General features: G+C 47.8%; 1 protein-coding gene across 1 annotated transcript in view; it reads right to left on the bottom strand.

Moving 5' to 3' along the window:
* Positions 1-1795: 1795 nt before the first annotated feature.
* Positions 1796-24994, bottom strand: part of KCNH6 (potassium voltage-gated channel subfamily H member 6) — a 534004-nt gene continuing 510805 nt past the window's right edge. Inside the window, exons 8-14 of the mRNA XM_048516923.1 lie at positions 21977-22229; positions 19314-19507; positions 18687-18786; positions 15833-16120; positions 6099-6279; positions 4337-4526; positions 1796-3095 (exon numbers count right to left, since the gene is read on the bottom strand). Coding sequence (XP_048372880.1) covers positions 2811-3095; positions 4337-4526; positions 6099-6279; positions 15833-16120; positions 18687-18786; positions 19314-19507; positions 21977-22229 — 1491 coding nt within the window. The 3' untranslated portion in view covers positions 1796-2810. The remainder of the gene's footprint in view (positions 3096-4336; positions 4527-6098; positions 6280-15832; positions 16121-18686; positions 18787-19313; positions 19508-21976; positions 22230-24994) is intronic.

Here is a 24994-nt window from a genome sequence, read left to right as displayed (position 1 = left end):
GAACTCCCCCCACCTTCCCCCCACCAAACACCCCACATTCCTAGTGTCTTGCAGAGATGGGTTAATAAAGAGCCAATTATTGAGCACGCAGAAGGAAGAGGAATCAGCATGGAGGAAGTCCTGCCTTGCCAACCTCCGGGGATTCAGGGGGTCTGCCAACGAGCCTGCAGACCCAGTGACCCTCTGCGTACTCTGCATTCTGGGACTTCCAGACAGCTTCTGACAAGACGCCTCACTAAAGTCTTCCGAGTAAACTACCTAGTCATGGGATAAGAGAGAGCACCACTTCATGGATTGATAGCAGGTTAAAAAAGAAGCAGCAGTTTGTGTGCATGAACAGGAGGGAAGAGAGCAGTGATTTCCTCCAGGATCTCTGTTGAGATGAGTGCTATATCATTTGCTCGTACCTTATCTGGAACCAGGGACAAATAGTAAGGAAACGGAGCTTGCGGGAGGCCCCCAGTTGTTCTGGATTTTGTCTTCCCCTAGTCTGCCGTGATCCCAATATCCATCTATCCTGTTATAATTGTATTCCACTGGTTGCTGTTGATGCATACAGTATTACATCGCAGTGGACAACAATATGAGGAACATCATATTTCACCAATAAAGACGGAATAGGTAGTAGTGTTTAAAAACTTTATTAGAGAGTTGTAGGTGTCTGTTCATCAGCCTCAGCCCCCATTTGAAACATGGAGGTTATAATACATAGCAGCTATAACCCCTCCCCCCCAAACTTCCATATGGAGATATTAACAATAGACTACATGACAGGGTTGTCGTCAGTGGCTATCTTGCAATTCCTGGTTGTTTACAGTGTGGAGGTGTTAACGGCAGGCTGTTGGGCAAGGTGGTCAGTCATACGCTGCTCTCGGCATCATTTCCCCACGGCCCACCATTGGGGCACCATCTCTCTGTCTTTCCCCTTCCCCATTCATTCTACAATATGGAGAATAACAGCGGACAGCATATAATTCCCCTTCTAGTGCAGGAGCTATTTGTTAGGCATTTTAAAAAAAATCTATTTCAACAACAACAACAACAGTTACATTTCCCCCACAGAAGATCTATGTTTAATAACACACAAACTTCCACCTTTGCTTCTACTTTTTTTTAGAGGTTGCAGGGAACATAGCTGCCAAACCACCACTAGGGTATATAGAGTTCTCCACAAGGACCCTGTTGCTTGAGAATAAATGAATGAATGGTGTCCAGTAACCAGGAAATCTATGCTGGAGATGTTTAGGGAGGAAAAACTGTGAGGGATGCCTGGCAGCCCATCTATATTACCAGCCAGGCAAGAAGGAAATGTTTAGAGGTGAGGCTGCTAGGAAATCCAAGGCTGTTAGGCCTTGGAAACCAAACGAGAAATGCTCAAAACGAGATTTCTGCCTCGGACCCTTTCCCAAACAGAAGTTTGACTCTTCTCACTTTGTATGCCTCACCCTCGCAGCCCAGAGGAAAGGATGAGCAGGCCACCACAGGTGCCAACGGCCCTTTCCCCACTTACCTTAAGCCCCGCGCTACTCTCCTAAAGTAGCGCGGGGTCCAGTTGCACTCCCCACTTCAGAGGCGGCGAGAATGCAGCCGCCCGGACGCTGCCTCTCTCGCGCCCCCTCAGCGCGCGTAATTCCTGGCGCCTTTTCAAATGGCGCCTTTTGATGACCCCGTGCAGAGCGTGGGGTCGTGGGGAAGCCGGGGCGTGTGCCAGGAATTGCACATGCTGGGAACTGCGCGCAGCAACCCTCCGACAAGGGTAAGTGGGGAAAGGGCCAACGTCAAAGTGTGCACTAAATTAGCAAAGTGTGCACTAAAATGTAACAGAAAAAAGCTCCCTCCCTGCTACTTTCATGAAGGGGGAACTTTGTTACTTTAGAGATGTGATTGCAGCATACAACTGAGAGGTGATATAGGGACAATTTGAAAATTTAGCTACAGTTGTTTTATGCACTGCTTTCTGGTGAGTGGAACCGTTACAGGAGAGAAAATACATGAAGAAGGGAAAAAAGGGTCCTTGTGTTGTTTGCTTCTTTTTCCAGGATTTTTGGGGATTGTATTTATACCTGCTTTGCTCATACGAACAAAAAGTTACAGTTCACCTGTAAAAAGTTACAGCTCACCTCTATTTTACATGGAAAACTTGAGTGATACCTGGTGAGAGACTCATCCGGAAGGAATGCTTATCCTAGGCAATTGGCTTCTACAGAGATGTAATGCTTTACATCAAAGCTGAATAAATCTGTGAGGACACCGTTCTTCTTTCTACTCCCTTCTGGTTTCAAAGGAACATTAATCTCTACTAACTGTAAAACCTGAGTAAGTATCAGATAACTTAAACCCAATTTCCTTTGGTCGAATAAAGTTCTTAGCAGTCTGCGGCTCCTTCAGAGGAAATTTTGCTGTTATTTGTTTACCATATTAGGGAAGTAGTCCCATGTCCATCTCAAGTAGGAAATTATAAAAATAGATGCAGACTCCCTGATGCTAGACAGTGTACATTTGGAGAATACTAGATCTCTGCGTGTGAGCGCATGTGCACGTGAGCAAGAGGCTAGTATTTGTGCCATTCTTGCAAGCTGGGATAGTTGGGACAAGAATGTGACCTGAAGTCTGCACTACGGAGTACCATTTCTAAGACCAACAATCTTGGAAGACAATTCGTTTCTAAACTGTCTTCTGCTCCAAGGAAGCAGAAGATAGATAAGACCCCTGAGCCGTCAGTATTGTCCTTCAAGTCCAACTATGAAAAACAGCTAATCAAGTCCTGTGGCCTGGTTCCTCTTGACCTGGTTTTAAACTCTGCCAGATTCCTAACTTCCCGGAAGCGATGGGTCGGAGAGGTATCGCTGCATGTCCAAGTGCTCGGAAGGGGCCTCGAGATGCTCAGGGAGTGAAGGGAAACGGAATCCTTGCAATAGTCCCCGGCTGCCCTCCGCCCTCCGGTCGGGGTCCAGGTTTGGCAGGGTTTGTGAATAATGCTCTTGCTCGGAGTTGACTGTCATAGTTTCATCTGAAGCCAACGTCAGGTGTACACCACTTGACAAAGAGTCCCGGGATTTTAGTTCGGCTTTTTCAGTATCTGTGTAGCTTGGAACCTGGTGAGAAAAGAGAAATATTCACACAACTCCGGATCGTTAACTGGCATGTATCTGTGGCTCGTGGTTTCTGTGAAATTCTGAGAATTTCTACTTTTCTTTTGTAGGAAAACCCCCAAGATATTCTGGTCTTCCTGACGACAGAAGTATGTTTAGAAACAAGATGGTAACAAATATGAAAAGGAACAAATAAGTCATTAACATGGTCAACTTCTACTGTGTTTCTGAAACAAATGTTTTTGAAATTTAAAATTTGTGAAAGTTTGTCTCTCTAGGCCAGTGATGGCGAACCTTTTCGATACCGAGTGCCTAAATTGCAACCCAAAACCCACGTATTTATCGCAAAGTGCCAACATGGCAATTTAACCTGGATACTGAGGTTTTAGTTTAGGAAAAACAGTTGGCTCTGAGGCGTGCGTTACTCAGGAGTAAGCTTGGTGGTAGTCGGTGGCTTTGCTTTGAAGCAACCGTGCAACTCTTCCAACGGGTGAATCACGACCCTTGGAGGGTTTACTCAGAAGCAAGCCCCATTGCCAGCAACCAAGCTTACTCCCAGGTAAAGGATTGCGCTTTAGTTTAACAGCGCTTAACAGGGTGACCTACACTGCTTCCTCAAAACTAGGTCTTAGGTTTAATGCTAATAATCGAGTCCAGCGGCCCAGGCCAGCCTAGATGCGTGGAGGGGGCACTCTGCTTGCGCGTGCCCACAGAGAGGGCTCTGAGTGCCACCACTGGCACCCGTGCCATAGGTTCGCCATCACTGCTCTAGGCACAGATAACTGTAAAGACACTCCTCGTCATACATGTACATTGTAAATCAACCAATTGTGAAGTGTTGAATTTTTACCATTACAGACTGATGAGAGACATTGCAGGGTTGCTCCTTCCCTTGTTTGGAGGATGGTTGCCCGGAAGTAATGAAACAACAACGATTTACATGTGATTATAAAGCAGCTTCCATACGCCTGGAACCTACGCAGACTCAAAGTGAGAGTCCCTGTGCCAAAAGACACAACTGGGAAGTCATGGGCTCAGGGCTCCTTGCTGGAGAACAGGCTCCTGCATGTAGAACCGAAGCATCCCCCATTCCTGGGCTTCACTTGCCTTTGCGACCCAGGATCCAAAGCAGCCTTGTTCATCCAGATAGTGTGTAGCTGAAGTGTCTGGTGCCCTTCGAGAGTTTTTCAATCCCTCACCCACTTTCCCAGCTAGCTGCTGAATTCCAGACACCTGCATCTCACCTGCTCAACGGCTGCCAACTCCTCTTCTTCCAGAGGTGGGGCGGGTTCCATGTTCCTCAGGCTGATGCTATACAGAGACAAATTGCGGGAGGAAGGCGAGATGGGGCTGTATGCTGGGGGCACTTGGGACAGCTGTCGCTGAAGCAGTTGCAGGATCAGACTTATGTCAGAAGCCATCCTGGACTCCACCCTACAGGAGAGATTGCCATCATTTCAGCTGGAAGCAGGCAACACACTGAGAGTGTAAGCGCAGTGTTCCAGTGACTTGCATCCATCCATCCATCCATCCATCCATCCATCCATCCATCCATCCATCCATCCATCCATCCATCCATCCATCCATCCATCCATCCATCCATCCATCCATCCATCCATCCATCCATCCATCCATCCATCCATCCATCCATCCATCCATCCATCCATCCATCCATCCATCCATCCATCCATCTATCATCAGCTTTTATACCGCCCTCCCCCAGAAGGCTCAGGGCGGTTCACAACAGGGTGGTTCACAACAGTAACAAAACAGGACAAAATAAACAAAAGATGAAACAATATTATTGTTTAATTTTGTTTACCATCACAGCTACCAGTTTCTTAGCTCTGGATCAAGCCCTGGATCTGCCTCAAGACAGGAACCAAGCTGGGTTCCTTTGAAGGAAGCTGTTACCACGGCTCATCAAAACCTCCAATGGCTAGAGATGAGTTGGCCAATCACAGCCCAGTCACCTTTCCTAGGACAGGTGATAAGGGTGAGCAGCAGCAGAGCAGCTCCAGAGTTTCCTGAAGGACACATCTGTCCTTGACCCACTTCGGTCTGGTTTTGGGCATGGGTTTGTCAGCAAGGCGACTTTACTTGCAGTGGTAGACCATCTTAATTTGCACTTGGACAGTGATAACCTGCCCTGTTGATGCTGCTGGACCTCTTTTCAGTCTGACAAAGAGTCCCACCAAATCAACTGGGTGGTATTTGCCTTGTGGAGTGCCACAGGGTTCCATTCTTTTACTTACCTTCCACTGAATGTGATTGTCTGGAGCTTAGGGGTTGGGTTTCATCAATATGCAGCTGGCACCCAGCTCTAGATTTCATTAGCCAAGCTTGAAGACCTAAGGCTTTTGAAGGAGTCTGAATGGGAGGGTGGGAAGGGTTGGGAGATTTGGGGTTTGCTGAATTATTTTTAAATGAAAATGTTTTAAACTACTACTGCAAATGTAACCCCTGTGTAAGAATGGGATGACCCAGAAAGGGGTGGAGACTGAAAAGAATCAGAATGCTGCAGAACTCATGAGGTTGGAGGAAGCAAGGCTACCAGGCTGGGACCTCGATTGATTTTATTAAGCCCTTAACACCTTGTTTAAGGGTTTTTGAGTATGTAAACGGTGAGAGTTTTCTGGGAACCTTCATCACCTTGAATCCCGTTCACCCAGCCTCTGAAGTCTTCAAAAAAAACCCAACCACCAGCAAAGCAGAATTGGACTTGGCAATATCAGTAGACTGTAAATATAAGGACTTGAAAATGCAAACTTAACAGGACTGTAAAGTGTAAATGTTAAATGTTTTAAAAGTGTTATTTGTTAAGAGAAGTAAACTGTTTTGTTCAAATTTAGTTCTTTGCAACTCCTTCCAAGTACTGCCCCACAGAACCCACAGAAAGAGATTACATAAGCTGCCTTGAATCATGAGAAAAGGAGGGATATCAACATGATGCCAAATAAATAATGAACTCTGCATCCTTCCAAACCTCCACAGAGAAGGATTTACCTGCTGAGCTGTGCCTGCAAGCGCTCCAGTTTGGATTCGATCTGCTGAGGCCGATCGTCGGGGTTTGAGCACGCATCTAGCGGGCTGTGGATCAGGGACATGTGCTGGAGAGGTTCCGGGAAGATGTGAGGCTTCTTGTCTTCCCAGAAAGTGAACAGGTTGGAAACATCCACTGGTGTCGCTGCAGAGAAGGAAAATGAAAGCAAGTTCCTGGTCAAGATCTGAGATGGGTATTACGGTTACGTTGATGATGATTTAATTTCAGTTTGTAAGTGGAAAAGGCTTTCTCTCGGCCTCCTGGCAATAGAGCAATCTCTCAAAAGATCCATGCTTGTCAATACTCTCATTGTCACTCGACAGCCACTGCTCTGCGAAAATGCTGCAGGCCCCAGTCCTAGGGGCTTTCCCCACTGACAGAGTTGAACTGGTTTCTACCTAGGTTCGCCTCAGTGAATCCCCACTGCCACCGAGCTCAACATTGTTTTGTCTTTTGTGTCCCCGAACTTCATGACATCCTTGTCACAGATTATGAACTACACTTTTCTCGCGGGAACAAGGTGATGATATTACCCTTGAAGCTTCGTAGTGGGGATAGCATCGAAAGCGACACCTCATCCGTTTCAACCAATCCCACGAAGCAGCTTTTTTTGTGGCATCTGCGCCATGAAGCAGGGAGAGTCGAGGCATGTGAGCAGAAAACGCATGTAACTGTAAAGTGTAAACTGTAAAAACTGTAAAAAAAAAAGAACGCTCCCGTTTCCTGCCGTAACACAAGTGCCGATCACGATCGAGGAGCTAAACAGGCACCAAGATGATCCCGCCCACTTAGCTCGGTTCCAGGGGGCCAACTCAGTTGCTGTGGGGACAGCCTGGAATCACCCTCCACTGAAGGGAACCGAGTCAACCTTAGCTCCCTTCCGTAGTGGGGAAAGCCCCCTATTCGTGTTTTAATGGCACAGAAGAGGATGGTGAAGTTACTGCCTCAAGCAGCAATCCTGTGTTTCGCTTAGGCCTAGACTTCGCCGCATGTCTCATTACCCAAAGAAGGCTGTCTCCATTTTTAGTCAGGAGAATTCGCTTTTGGAGACAGAGTTTAGCAAGAGGGGGTGACTGAAATCTGCAACGTGGGCCTACAAGGATTGTCCAGGTGGAATCTCTTACATGAGCAGAATGTTGTGACACTGAATTTCATTAATAAAAACAATGAAAAACAAGGACTATGTATTGTCAAAGGCTTTCACGCCTGGAATCACTGGGGTGTTGTGTGGTTTCCGGGCTGTATGGCCATGTTCTAGCAGCATTTTCTCCTGACGTTTCGCCTGCATCTGTGGCTAGCATCTTCCTTTGAAGATGCCAGCCACAAATGCAGGCGAAACGTCAGGAGAAAATGCTACTAGGACGAACCATACAACTGGAATCAAAACCGCATTGCCTAACACCCCTAACAGAATCTATGTTTTTCCAGCCCTGAACATTACTACGGCATGCAAGGAGGCTTTAACTCAAGGCAAGCAAAGGAAGGGATTGGAGAGGTTTTCAGGTATGAATGATATTTACCAGTCTGGCAGAGGAGGGTCCGACAAAAGCAGCAACTGAAAGGGAAAAGGAGCACACACGAATGTGGGGGTGTGTGCAGGGATCCGACACGCATTCACTCACGCACACATGCACACGCTCGCGCGCGCACACACACAATGAATGGCCACAGGAGTAATACATATAATTAGAAACGGGTGCAGAGGCAGTATGAGGCAAGTTAGCAGGAAGGCCAGAGACAAAGAATGGGTTGCTTTCCCAGGACTCCAACAAAAGGTTAGGTTAACCTTGACGAGCCATCAAGATGCAAGACAGAATTCAACACACGTCACCTGAAGTCAGAGCCACCTGAAGACTCCCCCATAGGAAAGGTGCTCCAACAGCTTCATCTTTTGCACTTAATCCAGCTCTACAATGCTATTTTGAAGTTTGGTAAGCAGAGCTGCACACAGTACTCCCAATGAGGTCTCACTGTGGATCTACTGACCAGTTTATATAATTTATAAAATCTATATAATTCTTTTCCTAATGTCTTCCAGCACAGGGGCTGCCTTTTCTACCCTGCAGCATACTTAGTCGAGGGTATAATACCGTGGTGGCGAACCTTTGGCACTCCAGATGTTATGGACTACAATTCCCATCAGCCCCTGCCAGCATGGCCAATTGGCCATGCTGGCACGGGCTGATAGGAATTGTAGTCCATAACATCTGGAGTGCCAAAGGTTCGCCACCACTGGTATAATAGAATCAGAGGGTTAAAAAAGGCCTACAGGCTATCTGGTCCAAACACCTGCTCAATGGAACAACCTACAGTGGACCATTCACGGATATGGCTGTGAGTACCACCCCCAAAATACAGCCACCGCCATGGAAAAAAATGTTTATCATTTGGGCAGCTTTTGAGTGTTCCTGGGAGAGTGACACAGGGTCTCTGAAACTCCCTTTGGAGCCCTTGAGGCAATGGGGATTCACAGGCCACCGTTCAAGGAAGGATGCTGCAGTTTTCAAAACAAAGAAGCACACACTGGCCAATTACACACAAGGTCTTTGCTGTGTAGTGCAGGCCAATGTTTGCCGCAGCAAGATTTCTTCTACAGACGTATTTTCTGGAGCCCCACTTTCACTTTCTACTCTCTTAGTGGCAAGTGAAATCACTTAAAGCATGATTTAAATCTTGCTTCATTTGCCAGATTAGGAAAGATTTGCCAGTGGACATAGCTTTGCCCTGGATCTCTTCCCTCCGCCCTTGGCCAGCATTCCCATGCCCTCACTGCACTTTGCACGCCTTCCCCCTCACCCCCCTTCATGCTGTCAACTCCTTCCTGCTTCCCTAACTGCGCTGGTCCAGAGATCAATAGGTCGATCTCTCATACGTATAGTGGTGGGGAGTGAACCCCTCAACTGGTTTGTATTTACCATAATGAAGGAAAAGATGCAGTAATTGCCCCGCTCATGGCCAAGGTATTAGCCAGTTCAGCAGAACAGTCAATTATTCTTTATCTTGGCCTGGAAAATGTTCATATTATTAAAGGGTGGCTATTTTTCCTAATGCAGCCATTGAGCCTAGATCATTGATACCAAAAGAACTCTGCTAACCAAACATGCATTATTTATTTAAGCTATTTATTTTAAAAAATCTGTGCTGCTTCACTGGAGAACCTGCCTGAAAAGTCTTACAAAATAAGTCTTACTAAAACCAAAATATCATAAAGTAATTAAATGAAACCCAATATTAAAGCAGCCAACTTATGATGCATTCTACATGCAAATACTGTACTTTGTTTCAATGACAGTATGACGGAAAAGTCTGCAAATAAAGACAAGTGGTTGAATGTATTGTCGAAGGCTTTCACGGCCGGAATCACTGGGGTGCTGTGTGGTTTCCATCATATGCACGTTTGGCCTGTATCTGTGGCTGGCATCTTCAGAGGATCTAGAGTTTTTCAACACTGGCAGCCAAATTCTGTTCATTTTCATGGTTTCTTCCTTCCTGTTGAAATTGTCCATGTGCTTGTGACAACCACTACGTCAGACTACACAGAGAAGCCATTGAAATTCACAAGCACATGGACAATTTCAACAGGAAGGAAGAAACCATGAAAATGAACAGAATTTGGCTGCCAGTGTTGAAAAACTCTAGAATCAAGACAGTGACTGATCAGCTCCACACAAACACATGACAACTATAGACTATAGCACTCAAAGGGAACAAAGACCAGGATACTTCTATTCAGATCCATTCACCTATTGACCTTGCTATCTTCATTGTTACTCCCATGCTACAGACTTCTCTGTGACTCACATGCCAGGCCACTCTATTCAGATGGCCTCACCTTTTGACCTCACAGTATATATACTCCACTTGCTTTCCATTCCTACCATCAGATCCTCTGAAGATGCCAGCCGCAGATGCAGGCGAAACGTCAGGAGAGAATGCTGCTAGAACACGGCCATACAACCCGGAAACCACACAGCACCCAAGTGGTTGACTGTTCCAATGTGTCTCATCCTCGCATTTACCTGCACTGAACTTCATTTGCCCTGTTGTTGCCCGTTCACACAGTTGATATAGATCCTGCTGTCGCTCTTCCCAGTCTGCTCTGCTGTTCACCCTCCTCAGTCATTTAGAATCCATTGCAAACCTGGCTGTGCAACAGCTCCAAACTCCCACCCCCCAGCCATTTATGAACAAACAACATACAAGCGGTCTCTGTGCTGATCCACGCCCCACTTCCCCGCCCCCCCCCCCATTGCAAGAACTGTCTATTTTGTCTGCTCTCTGTTGTTTAAGCAATTTTTGATTGATAGGAACACAATGATAATTACTAGCAGCCAAGCTAGTCATCTTGAGCATACTAGTTCAGGCTAAGAAGAGTATTTTTATTAATCTCTGGTCAATACCATTAGGCCTATTGAGTAATTATAATTCAGGAATTACATATTGGGTGAAAGAATGGTGACCTTCTAGGTCAGCAAGAGAGTGTCTGAGTAGAGAGAAACGTTCTCCAAGAAGTTTCTGACCATGGCCACAGCTATGTTAAATTCATGCCTGTTTATCTTTTTGTGTAGAGGCTGACCAGCGTGTCCACTGCAGAACAACATGATGGATGAAGAGCTGATGAAAAGGCCCCGGCTGGCGTGGCTGACATTATTCAGATAATTAATCATGTTGTCTAGGTAGCAATGCAGACCCAGATGACATGTGGACTTGCTGCAGGTCTCATTACTGTGCCAATGTCTCTGTTGCATAGCACAGTTTTGGTCAGTGGTGGGATCCAAAAATTTTAGTAACAGGTTCCCATGGTGGTGGGATTCAAACAGCGACGTAGCGCCAATGGGGCTGGGTGGGGCACAACAGGGGCGTGGCCAGGCATTCCAGGGGCAAGGCATTAATCATTTATCTGTTACTGTAAAAAACTCTTACTGTTAAAAAAAAATCCCAATTTCCAGCTGGTATCTTTCTGTCCATACTTTAAACTCATTATAGCAATGTTGTTGTTTCCTATGTGGCTGGTTAGCGAAGGTAGAAAACGGGATAATTCTCCCTGTTGGGCTGTTTTAAAAACATGCTTTAGAAATATGGTAAAGTTCCTAGTTTAAGGAAAGTATTTTTCTTTTGATTTCTAGAAACAAAATTAAGTATTTGAAAGTATTAAGTATTTGACAGGCAATCAATTAGAGCAGAAGTAGTTGTTTCTGTTGGCAGTAGATGATAGGACTTGCTATAATGAGTTTAAATGATGGACAGAAAGATACTAGCTGGAAATTAGGAAGTTTTTTTTACAGTAAGAGTTTTTTACAGTAACTGAGAAATTATTAATGCCCTGCCCCCGGAATGCCTGGCCACACCCCCGTTGTGCCCTGCCCAGTCCCATTGGCGCTACGCCACTGTTTGAATCCCACCACCATGGGAACCTGTTACTAAAATTTTTGGATCCCACCACTGCCCAGGATATGTCACTGATGGTATTTTGAAGTGATTTGAGCTGGGAGATGGAGTAGACCAGTTTAATCCCGCTACGTTGGCACATTGCTAGCCCTCCAGAGGGGAAAGCTCTGACCCCCTTGACAAAGTACAGAACATGTGCTCTGGAGGCACCAGTCACCAGACCACCAGCCACCAAGCATGGAGCTGTGTGACACTGCTGCCCTTCTGAGGCGCAGGCAGAGACAGCCGACACGCTGATATCGGGCCATCACCACCCTGCCCAGACACAGGACAAAGACCATACAGCACCAGCAGGAACCCCACAGAGTTATCCAAGTGCAAGTCCCCGCCAGGAACTAAATTCCTTTTTGTCAGGCACACAAAAGTGGGGGGAGGGACTTATGCACCCCTCACAGCAGTCATGTGATTCTGTCACTTATGCAACAGAGCCAGTGCCTGCAGAACACCCAAGATGTCTCCTGCACAAGGTTCCCAGTCATGCAGTGGTCAGCTCTTGGGAGCACCAGCTTTTTCCCAGGCAAGGACAATCGGGCACTGAGAGGTACCTGGCACTGCAGGGCCACCGTTGGGACAGCTCAGTGATGCAGGAACTAGGCTGAAACAGGAGGGCTGGCAATCCTGCAGCAGGACAGAGAGAAGCCCATTGGTGGTGGTGTAGGCTCAGCAGATGGTTCCTCCTGGCTTCTTCTCCTGCTGGAGGGTTGCTTGCAAACAGCCCAGAGGGCCCCAATGACTCATATTGTACAGCAGCAACAGCAAAGAGCGAGTGAGCTTCGTTGTGTTCTTGTAGGTCCCACATCCCCACCCTCTACACCAGACCTGGCATTATACGGCCCGCGGGCCACATTTGGCCTGCCGGATGACCCTGACTGGCTTGTATGACAGACCTGGCCCTGGCCTAAGAGGACCTGTTTAGAACCGCACTGCTCATTCTTCCGCTAACCCTCCCCCTTCCCCCCTCACCTTGCCACTGCACCCCTGTAAAGGGAGCCTTCCTAGAGAAAGGCCACTCCCCTACCTGCAGAAATTGGCTTCTGGGCAAGCAAGTTCCTCCTTTTAAATCCCTGCAGAAGTTGGTTGCCTTTGGCTTGGCTGGCTTCTGCGGGCTTTCTCAAAGCGCCCCCGCCGCCTTGCTGGGGGGGCGAGAGCCTTTGAAATGCCCCAGCTCTGCCCGCAGAAGCTGGCAACTCAAGGCAACCAAGGCTTCTGCTTGGGGGCACCAAACTTTTCAGTCGATGGAAAAAAAAAGTAGGTCAAGGGACTTAAGTCTCCCCACTTGCTTGATTGTCACAGGGGACAACTATGCAGGTAGGTTAAGCCTGTGATTCTTTGTGCCAAATAGTGTTGTGTGCAGAACTGTTGCCACTGATTCCAAGTTGATCTGTGCACCTGTCTGTCACTTATCAGCCCCTATTATGCAGAATTGAGTTCAGCCTTTTGGCCCGGCCCTCCACAATATTTTCTGTTTCTTATGCGGCCCCATGGAAAAAATAATTGCCCACCCCTGCTCTACACTGTGGATTCCCAGATGGTAGAATGCACTTATTGAGGGCCACAGTGTAACCACCACACCATTACTAGGAAGTGGCAGTGGAAATGATGTCTGCATTTTCTGCTTCAACTCTGGAAGGCAATGGGCCTCTTACGTGCTTGGTCAGAAGTCAGGCCTGCCGGAGAGGGAATAACACACTGGTAGTCACATGGTGCCAACAGATCTGTCAGCACCCCAGAGTTTTGCATGGCCCCAGTATCTAGAAGGGTTCTGTACAGTGCAGTGAAAGTCAGGGACAAAATCAAGGCTTACTCTCGCCCCTTTCCATGGCGTTCCCACCATCACAGTCCCCCAGTCTGCTCTACCGTGTTTCCCCGAAAATAAGACAGTGTCTCATTTTAATTTTTGCTCCCAAAGATGCGCAACATCTTATTTTCAGGGGATGTCTTATTTTTCTGTGTTCTGTTCGTCGGGCATGCTTCCAAACACAAACTTTGCTACGTCTTACTTTCGGGGGATGCCTTATATTTCGCGCTTCAGCAAAACCTCTACTACGTCTTATTTTCTGGGGATGTCTTATACTCGGGGAAACAGGATAAGTATGCACAACATCAGGTCAGAGTCCCTTTCCATAGGTTGCTGTGAGGGCCCTGAATGGGGTTTATATGATTCTTAGTTGGGCTGTAATTGGCTGCTGACATAAATTGTGCTAGCACTTGGGGGCACAGCTGGACTATTCCCCCCCCCTCCGATTATTTGAGAGAGATGGCAGGGTATTTGTGCTGATGTCGGGGCATGCCTGGGGCAACTGGGAAACTCATGCAGGTCTGTTTCACCCACGATGTGCCCAAGATGCTTGCCCATGAGACGGTGACACGGGGCGTGCGGGGCGTGGCAACAGTGAACCTTTGGATTTGCAGGAAGAAGAGTTGGTTTTTATCCCCCCTCCCTTTTCTCTGCCTTTAAGGAGGCTTAAACAGATTTGCAATCACCTCCCCTTCCCAAGATGGGCAAGCATCTTGGGCACATCATGGGAGCAGCAGTGGCATAGGAGGTTAAGAGCTCGTGTATCTAATCTGGAGGAACCAGGTTTGATTCCCTGCTCTGCCGCCTGAGCTGAGGAGGCTTATCTGGGGAATTCAGATTAGCCTGTGCACTCCCACACCCGCTAGCTGGGTGACCTTGGGCTAGTCACAGCTTCTCGGAGCTCTCTCAGCCCCACCTACCTCACAGGGTGTTTGTTGTGAGGGGGGAAGGGCAAAACGATTGTAAGCCCCTTTGAGTCTCCTGCAGGAGAGAAAGGGGGGATAAAAATCCAAACTCTTCTTCTTCTTCTTCAGAAGAAGAAGCTGCTGAACAATATTGTTCAGGAAGCTATTTGGCAAGCATTGCTCTATTTATTATTGTACGAACGCTTTAGGAGTTCTTAAATAGCAATCATTATACTATTCTCTGTCTTAGGTGCTAGAAAGAAAGGCAGGCCTAGCACAGTTTAAAATAAGTAAATGTGATAGATGGCTTTCCGGTCCGACAGGACAAGCCACCTCAAAAACCTTTTCTGGCTTGGATGGAGAACTGGAAATGCAGGTCCAGGATATAGGTCAGGTGGCAAAGGGAGGAACGGCAGCAACAGCCATCCGCAGTAAAAACTGAATCATTAAAACGAGGTCTGCAAACAATTCAAGTGTTGCTATTAAAAAATTCTCTGTGACTTTTTTCACCTCATGTCCACAATTTCTGGAAAAAACCTGCTAGGTGACCTTGGGCCAGTCACAGTTCTCCCAGGACTCTCTCAGCCTCACCAACCTCACAAGGGGCCTGTTGCGGGGAGGGGAAGAAGAAGAAGAGTTTGGATTTATATCCCCCCCTTTCTCTCCTGCAGGAGACTCAAAGGGGCTTACAATCTCCTTGCCCTTCCCCCCTCACAACAAACACCCTGTGAGGTAGGTGGGGTGGGCCCTGAAGGAAAACTCGGAGTACTAAGCTGTGACTAGCCCAAGGTCACCCAGCTGGCGTGTGTGGGAGTGCACAGGCTAATCTGAATTCCCCAGATCAGCCTCCACAGCTCAGGCAGCAGAGCTGGGAATCAAACCCGGTTCCTCCAGATTAGATACACGAGCTCTTAACCTCCTATGCCACTGCTGCCCTGCAGCAGGGCAGTGTCTGAGAGGCCGATCCAGGGCAAAGGGGCAGCAATCCAGAAAGGCTTGGGTGTGGGAAAGGGCCAGACACACCCTGGTCAGAGAGATGGACTAGAACCGTGGTGCGAACCTTTGGCACTCCAGATGTTATGGACTACAATTCCCATCAGCCCCAGCCAGCATGGCAATTGGCTATGCTGGCAGGGGCTGATGGGAATTGTAGTCCATAACATCTGGAGTGCCAAAGGTTCGCCACCACTGGACTAGAAGCTGAAGCCCCTGCTGGACAGACTGCTCAGCTACGTACCAGGAATGGTGGTTCTTCAAGAACAGATACTGCAACACAGAGGGGTTTTTTTTGTATAGAACTATGGTGTGGTCCCACTTGGAATAATGTGCACAATTCTGGTAGCCACATCTCAAAAAGGATACCTCAGAGCTGGGAAAAGTGCAGGAAGGCAAACAAGCTAATCAAGGAGTTGAAGCTCCTTGGAGTTGAAAGGGTGAAGAGTCTGGCACAATTCCATTCAGGAAAAAAGTCCAAGGGGTGACATGATAGAAGTTTGTAAAATTAAGCACTTCGTCAGAAGCAAGGAGAGCACTCAGTTCCTCCTACCTGCATAAGATTGGCTGTCATCAGCCACCAGCTGGCTCTCCTCTGCGCCACTGGGCACCAGGTTGACCACAGCTGAGGCACAGTCGGCTTTTTCAATGGTGCCAAAGGAGTCGACCTTCGGAGGGCAGAGCGTCCTGGTTTCCTCCTCGCTTGTCTGGGAGCAGGGCGTGGTCATGCTGCACATGTCATCCCAGTGGCTCTTGCTGCGGGGATCCTGCAGCTGCAGGAGCTCCGAGTAGGCGTGGTACTGCTCCAGGTCTGAGATGCCTGCCTCCAAGCCATCTGGATCTGCAGCGGGAGGGAAGGGAAGGGAAGCTTACCGTGGAGGAGCGTGGCTGGCCTCTGGCTGTGCCACAAGGAAAGAGCCTTCTCAACCAGACAAGTGAAGCCTGGAAGGTGCTACAGACCTCAAAAAAAACGTGCATGTTTCCTGAACATGCCTGTAAAATTTGAAAACTTAGAAGGTCGGCCCAGAACCAACAGGCTGAAATTAAATCAGCAGAGTCACGAAGAACCTCCTGGAAGTTAGAGCAATTCCTCAGTGGAGCAGGCTTCCTTGGGAGGTGGAGGGTTCTCCTTTGGTGGTGGTGGTGGGGTTTTTTTCTGCAGAGGCCAGCAAGGCTGAATCTATGAGTTACTATGAATTTAGGCAAATCATGAGAAGGAGGGCAGGAAGGATTAAGCCACTTCTTATACATCCAGGGCAATGCCCATCACCACTTTGGGGTCTGGGAGCAATTTTCCTCCAGGCCAAATTGACCCAGGGATTGTGGAGGTGTTTTTGCCTTCCTCTGGGCATAGGGAGGGAGTTTACTGGGGAAGGGTGTGTGTGAATTTCCTGCATTAACTGGCATAATGAGGGGTGACAGCTCAGTGAACTGGGCACATACTAGGTTAGCCATGACAATTAAACTGAGGCCCCTTCCGCACACGCAAAATAATGCGTTTTCAAACCACTTTCACAACTGTTTGCAAGTGGATTTTCCTATTCCGCACAGCTTCAAAGAGCACTGAAAGCAGTTTGAAAGTGCATTATTCTGCATGTGCGGAATGAGCCTGAGCTTCCATGCTCAGAAGCAGAATACCAATTTTTGGAAATAAATAACGGGAAACTTTTCTTGGCTATCTGCAGTCCTTTTCAGCTTCCTGAGGGTATCTTAGAAACAGGATGTTGAACTAGATGAACCCTCCAGCCTTTTTGCGCTCGCCCATCAGGGGAGGGGCCGCATAGAAGTAGAATTAATAATATTAATAACAACAACAGCAACAAGTTCCTTGTTTTAGTTATCTGCAAAACAATCCTGTGACACCCATATTTTACAGATGAGGAACACCTGTTGAGAGTGCTCCGCCAGAGGCCACTGCTAGCGCAACACCTTGATCACACTGAACCCTGCCTCCCAAGCCCAGATCTTCCATTTTAGTCACCATAGATCACATTCCAGATGGATTCTGCAAGAATTCTGCAATTATCATCAGATGTGTGAAAGCGACAGTTCTGCCAGATGCTTTAAATACAAGAGATACAACCGATTGTTTCTTTCCTCAAATTCAATTTAACCTTTAATGGCATATAACGTGTGCTGTTTCTTTCCTAATATGACTACAGCCTCCTAGAGCAGAGATTCAGTGTGGAATTCCAGGTCAGAGAGAGCCACCTTGGGGCCACTTGGGGCCATTTCTGCATCTCCCTTGACAAACTTGGGACAACTTAGTTCTGAACTGTATAGAGATGTGATTTAAATTTAATCCCTCACAGTCAAGAGGCTTCTACGTTGGGCCATCTCATATTAAGAACCCCACAAGGCTGATATGCTGACTGGGGTGAAACAATCCAAGCTGATTTCTTTCTGAATCTCTGGGTCTGGAAGCAGTGTACGAGCGGCCTCCAGCAGGACTAATTAGGACTAATAAAAGGAAACACTTCTTCACACAACATGTGATTGGTGTTTGGAATATGCTGCCACAGGAGGTGGTGATGGCCACTCACCTGGATAGCTTTAAAAGGGGCTTGGACAGATTTATGGAGAAGAAATCGAGTTATGGCTACCAATCTTGATCCTCTTTGATCTGAGATTGCAAATGCCTTAACAGTCCAGGTGCTCGGGAGCAACAACCGCAGAAGGCCATTGCGTTCACATCCTGCATGTGAGCTCCCAAACGCACCTGGTGGGCCACTGCAAGTAGCAGAGAGCTGGACTAGATCAGGGGTAGGGAACCTTTAACACTCAAAGAGCCATTTGGACCCGTTTTCCATGGGAAAAGAAAACACTTGGAGCCGCAAATAATTGTTGACATTTAAAATAAAGATAACACTGTATATATTGGGTTTTTTTACCTTTTACTCAGCTCATTCTGAGAAGCGCATGGATGTGTCTGCCCTGCTGCCTGCAAGGTGGGCAAGGATGTGGCCAGCGGCTCGGCCTTGCCAGCTGCCAGGAAAGCTCCTGCCCCGCTCCAATGGGGCAGGCGAGAGGGGAAGCCCGCAACGCGGCCCAGCCAGCCGTGGGCAGCTGGTGTGCCCGCCCTGCTACCTGCAGGGCGGGCAAGGATGGGACCAGTGGCTCGGCTCATGGAGCCGCAGTGCAAGGGCAGAAGAGCCGCATGCGGCTCTCGAGCTGCAGGTTCCCTACCCCTGGACTAGATGGACTCTGGTCTGATCCAGCTGGCTTGTTCTTATGTTCTTATGTTCTTAATCCAAGGGCCACATTTTTTACCTGAACTGTAAGTTCTCCCATGAAATGTACAGCTCAATGGACCATACCATTCCTTATTTTCTAAGGGGCATGGACTTTCACTAGGGGACGAAAATGGAACTGTTGGGACCACTGTAATATCCCAGGACGTGACTCACCAATTTTGTTCCCCTTGCAAAGGGATCGCTTGCGACGGCGTGCTCGGCGATAGTTGCAAGTGTACTCCTCACTGAGTGGTGACCGAGGAACACTGTCTGCCTGAAAGAGAAAAGAGAGCTTCATGGGTAGAGCATATAGAGAAAGATCATTTTTTATGGTCAGGGCAGTTGAGATGACTTCACCTTAGTTCTACACTGACCTGCAAGGAACTTAACTGGAGCCAACTCTTCAAGACTCAACCTCAAAACATCTCTCTCTTTTTTTCATTTTAAGGTCTGGAATACACAGGAAGGGTGCCTTTGAGCTGGTGCAGAGTCCCCAAGATTAGCGGGAATGACTTCTCCTGAGCACAGAAGATGAGAACATCTGTGTGGTCTTGGGTTCTGGTGCCTGATTTAAGGCCGTGGCAGTTGCCAGTGAGAGGCCATAACCAGTTGCAATCTGTCTGGGGTGGACGGCTTTCTGTGTTGGATACTGCCAGGGCGGGAACAGTTTCCAGTACAAAGAAGAGGAGGGTTGGTGGGCCCTTCTGACTCCACTCACTAGACATCTCTGTGCACTTCACTGCCTGTGCTTTTAGAAATGTCCCACCCCCACCCCTCCCCCCAGACTGGAAGGAGACTCACATCTCTCAGGTTGAAAGTGATCTCCAGATTGCTCCAGAAGTTGTCTGAGAAGGCCGGGTACATATCCAGGACTTCCAGGAGGTCCTCCCGCTGGATTTTATGCAGATCGCAATAGGTGAGGGCTCGCACGTCTGCGTTGGATTTCCCAGGCCTGGCATAGAGGCTGATGGGCTCCCCAAAAATGTCATTTTTCCCTGCACAAGAGCAGAAATCTCGTTAGAGGTTAACAGTCACCTGAGTCCCTGCCATCTGGAGGGGAAACCACAGATACATACCCATGGCTCAAGAGACTCTCTTGGCCAGCCAAAGCGCCGAAACAGGCAGGATTAGAGATAATGGGAGCAGCAGCAAACTCGGGAAGGGCATCTTGGGAAGGCTGCCCATTACTGTAGGAGTCTCTGGGCACTGGTTGCCCCTCCCTCTGGTCTATTTGCCTGACCCAGCCCTTTAAGCAGGAGGTGGCTTTAATGAATTGATTCATTGCTGATTTGTTAAAACTATTATCCACTGTGTTAGGAAATTTATAGTGCTTAGGCTGTTTGATTCAGATTATTAGTCCATTGATGGTAGACCGGCTGGAAGATAGGAAGTGAATGCCCAGGCTACTGGTAGAATAACCAGGGTTCACTGAGTTCCCCCTAGTGTAAACTTTTGGGGTAAGATGGTTGAGAGAGCAGCCACGCAACACCCGGTCCAGCTTTTGTCTGGGCCATGGAACAGAGACCATGCTAGCCACCATCACAGATGACAGCTGGATCAAAGGCGGGTTGCCACTGCTGGTGTTTTTAGACCTCACTGCAGCATTTTAAGTGGTCAATTATGATCTTTTGACCCAACGCCTCGCCATTGCCAGAGTGCAGGGAACAGCCGTAAACTGGCCGACCTCATTCCTCCAGGAGCAGGGGCAGTGGGTAACCCCTGAACTGTGAGGAACTCCCTGAACTGTGGGGTGCTGTCCCCAATATTGTTCAACATCTATAAGTGACCCCTGGCTCAGCTTGTCTGGAGCTTTGGGCTGGGTTGTCACCCATATGCTGATGACACCCAGCTTCTTTCTTTTCACGGAAGGCTGGCCCCCTGGCTGCTGCCCCAGAGATTTTGGCCCAGTGTCTGGAAGCCATGGCGGGATGGTAACATCAGAGACGGCTGAAATTAAATCCATTAAAAGATGGAGGTCCCTTGGCTGGGTGGAGGGAGGGACAGAGCAGGATTTCCAACAGCAATATTTAGATGGTAAGGTTTTAAAACCTGCCTCTACTGTAAAGAGCCTGGATGTGATCTTGGAGTCCTACTTATCCCTGGAGGCCCAGGTCACACAATACAGCTAAGATGGCCTTTTCTCACCTTTGCCAGGTCAACCAGTTGGCCCCCTATCTGTCTCCTACAGACCTGGTCACAGTGATCCATGCGATGGTCACCTCCTGGCTAGATTACTGAAACTTGCTTGACATTGGCTTACCCTTGAGACTGCTCCAGAAACTGCAGCCACGGGGAGTTCAAGTGAGCGCACATTAAACCTGTGCTCTACGGGCTCCGCTTGTTACCAGTTGAATTCCAAATCACTTTTAAGGTACTAGTGTTAACTTTTAAGGCCTTGAGCAGCCTGGGACCATCATATCTCCTGGACCACATCTTGCCATATTGATGGGAATATTGATGGGAATGTCGAAGGCTTTAACGGCCAGATTCAACTGGTTGTGGTGGGGTTTCCAACCACACTGTGTCTAGTGAGAAGGGAAAGTTTAGTGGGGTATATTGTACCCCACTAAACTTTCCCTTTCTCACTAGACACAGTGTGAAACAGACTTCTCTCTGTGATACACCTCTGAGGATGCCAGCCACAGATGCAGGCGAAACGTTAGGAACGAGACTGACCAGACCACGGCCACACAGCCCGGAAAACCCACCACAACCAATTGATGGGAATGTTTTCAATTGTTAAATTATTGATGTGATGTTATGCCCGTATTTTACTCATGTACATTAGCTGCCCTGAGCCCGGCTTTGACTGGGGGGGACAGGATATTAAATCTAATTCATCATCATCATCATCAATTTTTCATCATCATCATCATCATCATCATCATCATCATCACCATCATCATCAGGCATCTAGCAAAAGGATCAGCAAAGCTCTCTGGCTGCCAGCTCTCCACAACCATAAGGAGGCGGGGCAAGGAGTCTTTCCACAGTGCCCTCTCCTCCAGCTGGAAATGGGGGCCTGACAGCTCAAAAATCCTCCTTATTTCAGCTGGGGGCAGAAGAAAATAAGCTGGTTCCACCACTGTAAAAATTCATTGAGTGAGGGGGAGGGGTAGATGTGTAGAACCGCCCAGCTCAAACTTCTTTCCATGCTGGTGGATCAACTCAAGGAAAATCAGGAGTAAATCCAGCATGCAGAAAAGGTCAGAGGGAGAGAGGAAGATCGGAAGCTGAAGCTCCGGGCTCCCCACCCCCACCCCAAATCCATGGGACTTACAACTGCTTAACATAGCTGCACCAAATGGACCCCCGCCTTGCCTGACTTCCAACGGCTGGAAAAGGGGGCCAGGGGAGCACCCAGGGGCAGTGGTGGGGAGAGGGGGCAGCTCTCCTGCTTGAGAACAACGGGCAAAAGGCTCGGGCAAAACAGCTTCCCTGGTCTCCCACCGTCTTTATTTTACCTAGGATGGCCACGACAATGTCCTCTCTGAGGATCTCGATGGAGCCCCGTGAGATGAAGTAGAGCGTGGTGAGGACGTCTCCGTAGTGCACCAGGGTGTCGCCAGGGGGGGCGTGGGTGGTCTTGAACTTCATGGCCAAGGCCCGCAGGCAGCCCTTGCTGGCCCCTCGGAAGGCCTTGCAGTTCTGGAGGAGGGTGCGGTTCAGGTGGAGGCAGATATCAGCTTGCAGGCAGTCGGGGAAGCCTTTCAGCACCTGGGCGGGGAGAAGGAGAGACGCTTTGGCCCCAGTGCTTCATGGGGGCTCCTGCACTCTGCCTGTTGAGACAACAACCCCAGACTCCCACGATGGCCAAGTCTGCTCATAATGAGCAACAGCAGAGCTTTTTGGATGTGAGAAAGTTTCCCAGTGGCTCTGCCCAGTCGTCTTTCACAGCCGTGTCCTCTCCAGTGCCTCTTCCTCACCCCCTCCGCAAGACTGCTGAACTACGCAAAGATTCTCCTCAACATACAAACAAAGAGTCCCAGTTTGTATCCAAGCCCCCCTCAGTTAGTCCAGAAGGCTGCTCCGCCCGTTCCATGATGAAGAAGAAGAGGAAGAACAGTTTGGATTTATATCCCCCTTTCTCTCCTGCAGGAGACTCAAAGGGGCTGACAATCTCCTTGCCCTTCCCCCCTCACAACTAGCACCCTGTGAGGTGGGTGGGGCTGAGAGAGCTCCCAAGAACCGTGACTAGCCCAAGGTCACCCAGCTGGCGTGTGTAGGAGTGCACAGGCTAATCTGAATTCCCCAGATAAGCCTCAACAGCTCAGGCGGCAGAGCTGGGAATCAAACCCGGTTCCTCCAGATTAGATACACGAGCTCTTAACCTCCTACGCCACTGCCAGTCGGGGCAGAGGCCAGTCGCAAAGTGGGATTCACCACACAGAACTCTGTAGCCATCTGTGGCAGGAGTGGGGCTGGCCAGTCTATGATGGCTCCCCCTACATGAGCTACTCCCAGCAGCGAGGCCTCATCCACAATCAGAAGAAGGCGCATTTGCCAAAAGGAAGGAGATATTCAAGAAGGAGTTGGAGTCCTGCCCTGCAGCAGCAGCAGGGTGGGTGGGTGGGTGGTGGGGGTGGGTGGGTGGGTGTTGGCACAAGAGGCCCTTTTCGACCATCTCTCTCTTCCAGCGGACTAATTATAAAAGGAACGAAGTTGATTTAGGCACCATCTGTCCCAGCATAGCCACTAGCTATAGGGGAGGGGCAAAGGGATCAATGTCAGAAACTCTGGCTTGTCCCAAACATCCCGTGACAGTCAATAGGCTTTCACCTCAGTGTCACACCTTGAACACCTTCTTGACCTGTTGTTGACCTTCTTAACTGAAGAACCACCTTGACCAGCCCAAGGAACTCCAGCTGGTGCTTAAACCTGATGATGCTCTGAATGACATTTATGGTGATGGTGGCTTGCTTAAATCTCTGGGGTTGGGCTGCACCCAAAGAGACTTTCTGCCCCCCCCCCCGGCATCCTATATGCCAATCAATATGCTTCTAGAACAGGGGTCTGCAACCTGCGGCTTCCAGATGTTCCTGGACTACAATTCCCATCAGCCCCTGCCAGCAAGGCCAATCTTTAGGATGATTTACGAAGATGGACTAGCCCAGGGGTCTGCAACCTGTGGCTCTCCAGATGTTCATGGACTACAATTCCCATCAGCCAATTGGCCATGCTGGCAGGGGCTGATGGGAATTGTAGAGACAAGTAAGATTATGTTTTTACATCACAGTTGTAGCCGAGTTGAGCAGTCACAGCTGATTGAGATTGCAGCTGATGTATATCCCGGTACTCCTCCGCAGTGTTCTGTCAAAGAGAAAAAATAGCTGCTTTTGGGTTCAAGTCAGCTCTGAGGAGAGACAAGTAAGATTATATTTATTTAAGAAAATTGAAAAATGGCCATTTAAAATAATTTAAAATAATGAAACTTATTCATTGAAATTCATATAAAAATGTTTAAAATGTTTGTAAATCTATAAAAATGTTAAAAAATGTTAAAAATGGTTCAAAAATGTTCACAAGTATTAAAAATGAATAATATGTAAAAATGTAAAAATGTTTAAAATGTAAAAATGCAAAAATGTTTAAAATGTTTATAAATATCCAAAAAGTGTTTAAAATGTCAAATAGTATGATGTGTGTAACAAAATATTGAAAGTATTATTCATCTATATTTCATAGAAAATCTATATGGCATATAAGAAATGTGAGAAAGAAAATGAATGAAATTGTTCTTCTCCTGAGGAAGACATCAACGAAAACGCTTTGGAAACGAGTGAGGCGTTCGAGAGACTTGCTCTGATTGATTCTATAAGTTGTTATCAACGTGGATATAATTTATGAACTGGATATTGAACTTTGGTTTCTACATAAAAATTTGAAATATATTTATTGCGTGTAAATAGAACCCAATTCTTAATTGGTTAAACCATGGATATGGTCTTCTCTTATTTTTGAATGTTATATACTCATACCTTATGAATTGTTATACTAAAATCTGTTGAAAAGAAATCATTTTACATATTATATTGGCTAAGTGCAACCTCCGTTTAATTGTAGTCCATGAACATCTGGAGAGCCACAGGTTGCAGACCCCTGTTCTAGACAGATGTATGTCACATGTAGGTTAAGCAAACCAAAAATGATGATGTTCTGTGGCAATTTCATCAGCTCCTGCAGAGGTTGAGTGGTGTTGCAAGACATGTGTGTTCAACAGCACTGTGGTTGTGCAGTGACAGTCACAGGCTGAGTCATGGGATTGACTCTAAGATGTGAACAAATGTAACTTTGGATTGGCAGACATAAGAACATGCTGGACCAGACCACAGGCCCGTCAGCTCCAGCATTCTGTTCCCAGCGGCTGATTGGCTGCCTCCTCTAGGAAGACCACATGTCTTTATACGGCGGTCAAAAAGTGACAGCTCTCACATGCAGTGATCCAGAGGCTACATGTGGCTCTTTCACATGTCACCTGTAGC

This window comes from Sphaerodactylus townsendi, linkage group LG15, assembly GCF_021028975.2.
Source record: "Sphaerodactylus townsendi isolate TG3544 linkage group LG15, MPM_Stown_v2.3, whole genome shotgun sequence".
In the NCBI taxonomy this organism is placed as follows: Eukaryota; Metazoa; Chordata; class Lepidosauria; order Squamata; family Sphaerodactylidae; genus Sphaerodactylus; species Sphaerodactylus townsendi.
Note: the sequence above shows the minus strand (reverse complement) of the source record. Positions and strands in the feature narration are given on the sequence as shown.